Source organism: Nicotiana attenuata, chromosome 3, assembly GCF_001879085.1.
Source record: "Nicotiana attenuata strain UT chromosome 3, NIATTr2, whole genome shotgun sequence".
Classification (NCBI taxonomy): Eukaryota; Viridiplantae; Streptophyta; class Magnoliopsida; order Solanales; family Solanaceae; genus Nicotiana; species Nicotiana attenuata.
The window spans coordinates 28,138,685-28,145,544 of NC_031991.1; the positions used below are offsets into that span (position 1 = coordinate 28,138,685).

At 40.7% G+C, this 6,860-nt stretch overlaps 1 protein-coding gene across 1 annotated transcript; it reads left to right on the forward strand.

The window, feature by feature from the left end:
• Window positions 3,131-6,594, forward strand: LOC109224245. Its single transcript, XM_019388832.1, has 2 exons — window positions 3,131-5,059; window positions 6,409-6,594. Exons 1-2 carry the CDS (start codon window positions 3,131-3,133, stop codon window positions 6,592-6,594), a joined length of 2,115 nt encoding a protein of 704 aa, XP_019244377.1.

A 6,860-nucleotide genomic window follows, 5' to 3' on the forward strand; every position in this document is an offset into this window, starting at 1 on the left:
AATTGATTATTTTGCCAATGTGATCTATGGTGACTAATAGTTAATTTACATTTTAATATTAATATTCCTTTTTTTTCTCATAATAATACTTGTATTTTCATTCTCTTTTCTTTCTTTAATTACTATGTTGTCTATTCTCCAAAAAATCCAAGAGATAAAAGATATTTAAATTAAGAAAAAATTCATTATTTCTCATATTCTTAAGCATTACAACAAACAAAGTAAAACAATAGAATCCTATTCTTATGTCAAGTTAAAAACTTCTAGAATCAAGTTCTATAATTATTACTAACTTTCTATATTTTTTTGTTTAGATTTGAAATTTCTTGTTTTCTTATATTTTTACTTCATAGTAGTGCATTACGAATTTTTTTTAGTTATTTACCCGAATATACATATGTCAACTACAAAACATGAAAAAAATTAATATAAATTTCTTTTTGAAGTTTAAGGCCTCCTAATAAAGTTTGACTTTAGGCCTCCAAAATTCTTGAGCGTCCGTGGTTTGAATCCACGTGGCTTCACACCGCGCATGCTCAAGTCCTGAACCAATTGAGAATAAACATTGATACTTTTCTTCTTACAAGAACGATGGAACACATAACATTCCTGGTTCTTCACATGTTTCATTCCGTAATTATATTACCCAATTAATTAATTCAGTTGAATCAAGGTCAACAATTAATTAACTGGACAAATACCTTTCGTTTGTTATTCTTCAGAACTCACATACCTCAACACGAATCTCTTATAATAGAGAAAAGGGAAATTTTCACAAACCACTAATGTTTAGTGGTTATTAGCTAGTTGTAGCTATCATTTACTATATTACTTCCTATAGCTATATTTTCAAGTTTTTTAGAGTGTATCCGATGTATTTAAGCTACTGTATTCATGAATACAGTAGCAAAACTCGGCGTGAAACAGGGGATTACAGCTAGATAATTATTGTATTCGACTGTATTCACAATATGTATTTGTGAATACAGTAACGTAAATAGCGCAATTCATGGTCTATTCAGCTGTTTTTAAACGGAAAGTGAATCAATTAACATAATAGACTCCTAATTGTAAATGCCTAATTTTTGTTTCTTTCTTCTACATTGTAGTTTTAAATAATTATTTTTGTGTGCTTGGAGATTTTAGAACTAGACTTTTAGTTTAATTAATTCATTAGAGGGAAAAAGGGATTGGGCTAGTATATTTTAATTAAAATTGTGCCAAAATTGGCCCAAAATTTGAACCCAATTCGGCCATACCCGGTCCATTAGTTGGTTGGCCAAGAAAGAGCTCAAAACGACGTAGTTTTGTCTTGAAACTACGTCATTTTGGTTTAAGCAACAAAGACTCAATCTCACCCATCCATTCCCTCATGATCCAATGGTTATTATTTATCCCCCACCCCAGGTATATAAAGCCTAAAACCCCCAAAATTTTCCCCCATTTTCCCCTTATTTCCTTTCTTCTTCCCCTTTCATCACTCTCTCTTCTCTCTCCCCAGGTCTGCCCCACGTTGCCCCAGCGCCGCCGCCGGAAATCGCCCACCGGCGGCGGCCAACCTCCAATCCACCCCAAAATTTCACCACTTCTTCCGCTCAACCTCCTCTCCGTGAATCCGAACCCCAAAATCCCATAACCCTTCTTAATCTCCGTAGATCTAAGCCTAACTGATACCCTAGCTGCCGCCCACCACCCCAAACTCCGAAAATTTTACACCACCGGCCTCCTCTTCTCCCCCTCTTTCCATATCTCCAACTCAAAACCTCAAAAAAACCAACCACCACCGGCATCCACCCCCACTGCCGACGTCTCGCCGCCGCCGCTGGCCGTGTCACTGCCGCCCCTCAACCACTGCCTCTCGTTTCACTTCTCAAACCGGCCTCGAGAAAGGTTGTGTCGTTGATATCATTGAAACCAGACTCAGATTCGTCGGAGTTTTGGTTTCGAGAATATCAACAATAGAAGCTTGCTCGAAGTCGTACCACTACCCAATCGTCACTACGCCGCCACTGTTCGAACACTCAAATTTGGTAAAACTCGAACCTTAATGCTTTCCTCCATGATTTGATTTTTCTGTTTCCCGTCATTTGTTTGTAGTTTTGTTATAATTCTGTTTAGTGATCATTTCATTTAGCTCTTAATCTATTTTCTGATTTTTTGTTGTTGTTGTTGTTGTTTGCTTAGCTTAATTGATTATGTTAGTTTGTGTCATTGTTGACGTATTTTTGCTTTGCTTTACGTCGTTAAGTTCTGATTTTAGGTTAGTATTTCTAAATGTTCGTTTTGGTTCAAGCGGATTAGTTTTAAGTACTTCATAGGTTAATACTTGTTTCTTGCTTGGTTTCAATCTTGAAGTTCTCTTTCTCCTTGTTGGTTAATAGTTCAATCAGTTAAATGGTTTCTAGTTATTTGTTTTTGAGTAAGTGGTCTGATATTGATGTTGTTAAAATCTGAAGTTTAGATATTTTTGTCATAAAATAGGGCACTAGTAGCTTGCTTTTTAATAGGGTGGCTGAAAGGACTCCTTGGCTCCTACTATAGCAGATTTCAGGCTGTCCTTTCACCTTTTGGACAGCCTTTAGCACACAAATTCAGCCCCNCAACTCATATAGCAATTTAAGTCACCACAATAATTACCCACAACAAGCCAAATATGTTATTACCACAATTGTTCCAAGTGCATCATTTACGATTTCTTTCCATCATTTGTTCTCAGTTCTTACCACATAACACTTTCACAATCACACACCCACATTTGGTTGTTTCCATTTACTTGCACCATCATATCATAAGACTTAACCAACAACATTCAAGGCACATAAATCACAAGAATTCATTGCAATTTCAGCAGGGGCAATCCAGCTACCCTCAACATTATTATCCCCCGCCGATTCCTCAATACTCTGTGGGCCCACCATAATATACAGTGTTCAATGCTCAATCATATGCTCGGCCTCCCAATCAGCAGGTACGGGCACCAGCTCCGAGGGCCCCCCGACCTCAGCAGCAAAATTTTCGGGCACCTTACAATGCTCGTCCCAGGCAGGATTATGGTCGAGAGTAGAGGCCGGTAGAAAAATTCACTCCATTGGCTGAATCATATTCTAGTCTATTCCAGAAGCTGAAGCAAATGGGCGTAATTGGACGCATCGCCCCCCACCATATGCATCCCGATTCGCATGGATTTCAAGCAAATGCTAGATGTGAATATCATTCCGGTGCCCCAGGGCATAGCACTGATGACTGTTGGACTCTGAAAAGAGCCATAGAGAGACTCATTTCCGAAAAACTGATTGTAGTGACGAATGGCGAGGACCCTCCTAACGTGACAAATAATCCGTTGCCAGCACACAATGATGTTCATTTTGTTGGAATGATTGGCCGAGACCAAGAATACAAGCCGGTCGGTCGAGCAGAAATGACAGTGGGTGCAATTCAAGAAGGAGCAGGTCTAGAAGTAAGTCCCAGCCGAGACGTGCCATTGATTGTTAAAGGCGCCCAGAACTCAAATAAGGCAACTTTATTTGTTCCAAAGATCTCGAGGTTGGAAGTTCACTCTAGTGTTCCAAGCCCAAGGTTATATGTACTTGGAGGCCATCCAGACAAAAGGGAGAAGCAGGGAGGTACGAAAGGTATAACAGAGCCGATCGTAATCAAACCTGCCATGCAACTCCCTGTAGCCAACACAAAAACCACTCCTTGGAACTACAACAAAACGGTGATGACCTACAAAGGCAAGGAAATCATAGAGGAAGTGGGGGAAACTGGAGGTTTTACTCGATCAGGGAGATGTTACTCTCCAGAAGAGTTGAGGAAGGCCAAGCAAATTAGAGAAGGCCATTTGCCAATAAAGAAGCCAGTCACTGAAGCAGATGCGGAAGAGTTTTTGAAAAAGATGAAAGTTCAGGATTACTCAATCATTGATCAACTAAGAAAGACTCCCGCTCAAATCTCTCTACTATCTCTTCTCCTACATTCCAAAGAGCATGCCCGTGTACTAATCAAGGTCCTGAACGAGGCACATATCTCAGAGGAAACCACAGTGAATCAGTTAGAGAAGATGGCCAACAGATTTTTTGAGGTGAACAAAATCTCCTTTACTAATGATGAACTTCCCGAGGAGGGAGCCGGGCACAATAGGGCTTTGAACTTGATGGTCAAATGTGAGGGTCATTATGTGAAGCGACTCATGGTTGATGGAGGCTCAAGTGTAGATGTATGCCCTCTCTCTACCTTGCAAAGCATGAAGATCGATACAGACAGAATCCGACCCAGCAATGTTCGCATCTGGGCTTTTGATGGCTCAGCAAGAGATACCATTGGGGAGATCAACCTCACCATGACGATTGGGCCAGTTGACTTTGAGATTGTCTTCCAGGTAGTGGACATGGCCACTTCTTATAACTTTCTTCTTGGAAGGCCATGGATCCATACGGCCCGAGCTGTGCCATCCACCTTGCATCAGATGCTCAAATTTGAACATGAAAGGCAAGAAATTATTGTTCACGGAGAAGACGAGTCTTCCATTTATAAAGACCCGTTAATCCCCTGTATTGAGGCCAAGGAAGGGTCTGAGTCCATTGTCTATCAGGCGTTTGAAGTGGTTGCTGTGGACCATGTCGAGGAAGGAAAGCCTATTCTGCATCCTCGTCTTTCCGCCACATCTGTAATGGTGGCTGCAGTTATGATGAGACAAGGTTATAAGCCAGGAAAAGGCTTGGGGGCATCATTGCAAGGAATTTCGGAGCCTATTTCTCCGTTCGGTAACCAGGGTACTTTTGGATTAGGCTTCCGGCTAACACAAGCAGATGAAAACAAATCCAAACACCGCAAAAAGCATGGATGGGTCTTGCAACAACCTATCCCTCACATTTTCTACACTTTTGTCAAGCCACGACTCCGAGAGGGTCAAAATTTCTTAGCGCATGCAAACATTGATGAAATTTGCCATGGCCTCAGCCAGATATTTTCTGAAGTGAATATGATCCAGGCTGGTGAAGGCACTAGTCGTGCCGATATGCAACCAATTGACCCAGACACCATGCTCACCAACTGGGAAGCAACTCCTCTCCCCACAAGGAAGGAGTCTTGGTAGTTTGCTTTTCCAGCTTCTTTTTTGTATTTTGGGTTACTTTCAGGGTTGTAATCCAAGCATCTCAGTATGATTGTTTTGTTTTGATGTTAACCCTTCTATCCTTTCGAATTCAATGAAATGCATTTCAGTTTCCTATTAAGTTTTCTATCTTTTCCTTTTCCTAAGTCCTGTCATTTTATTTCCATTTCAGTTTTGTTAATGCCGGCTTTAATAACATGACATGCGTGCGTAATTCACGCCCAGATCTTAAAAAGCTGTCTAATATCGAAATAATGCATCAAGAGGTTGAATGTGATGAAGATGAGGTTGTTGAGGAAATAAAAAGAGAGTTGGAACAATTTGAAAACAAGCCTAAACCAAACCTCAATGAAACTGAGCCAATTAATATCGGAAGTCCTGAAGAAGTTAGAGAAACGAAGATAAGCATTCACACTGAACAAAAAACCAGCGATGCCTTGATTCAACTTTTATTTAAATACAGAGATGTGTTTGCTTGGTCTTACGATGATATGCCGGGTTTAAATGCTGATCTGGTGGTTCATAAGCTTCCTACGTATCCTGGTTTTCCAGCAGTCCAACAAAAGCAACGGATATTTAAAACAGACATGAGCGACAAAATCAAAGAGGAAATAATGAAGCAACTAAGCGCCAATGTGGTCAGAGCTGTCCGATACACCACCTGGGTGGCAAATGTTGTGTCTATGCCAGAGAAGGATGGAAAAACTAGAGTTTGTGTCGACTATAGGGACCTGAACAAAGCAAGTCCAAAGGATAATTTTCCTTTGCCAAACATCCACATTCTTGTAGATAATCGCGCAAAATATGAGATACAATCGTTCGTGGATTGCTATGCTGGGTACCACCAAATTCTAATGGATGAGGATGATGTCGAAAAGACCGCTTTCACCACGCCATGGGGTACTTATTGTTACAGGGTCATGCTATTCGGTTTAAAAAATGCAGGGGCAACTTACATGACGGCCATGACCACCATTTTTCACGACATGATGCACAAAGAGATTGAAGTATATGTCGATGATATCATCATAAAATCAAAGACACAAGTTGATCACGTGTGTGATTTGAAAAATTTCTTCGAACGGCTTCAAAGGTATGACCATAAGCTTAATCCAGCCAAGTGTGCATTTGGGGTTCCATCTGGGAAACTCCTCGGTTTTATAGTCAGCCGGAGAGTCATCGAATTGGATCCATCTAAGATAAAGTCCATTCGAGATCTGCCACCCCCAAAGAACAAAAAGGAAGTCATGAGTTTGCTCGAGAGATTGAACTACATCAATAGGTTCATTGCACAGCTCACAACCACGTGCGAGCCCATCTTTAAGTTGCTGAAAAAGGATACCGCTATCAGGTGGACAGACAATTGCCAAAAAGCTTTTGACAGGATGAAAGATTATCTGTCAAAACCCCCTGTACTGGTTCCGCCTGAACCTGGTAGGCCTTTATTTTTATATCTATCGGTGATGGATAATTCCTTTTGATGCGCTTTGGGGCAACATGATGCAACATGCAAAAAGGAACAGGCAATCTATTATTTGAGCAAGAAGTTCACCAATTATGAGGTTAAGTATACTATTTTCGAAAGGACATGTTGTGCCTTGACTTGGTTCGCTCAGAAGCTGAGACATTATCTTTTGGCCTACACTACTTACCTCATATCCAGAATGGATCCTTTGAAGTACGTCTTCCAAAAGCCAATGCCCACTGGCAGGCTCGCAAAATGTCAAATCCTGCTCACAGAGTTTAA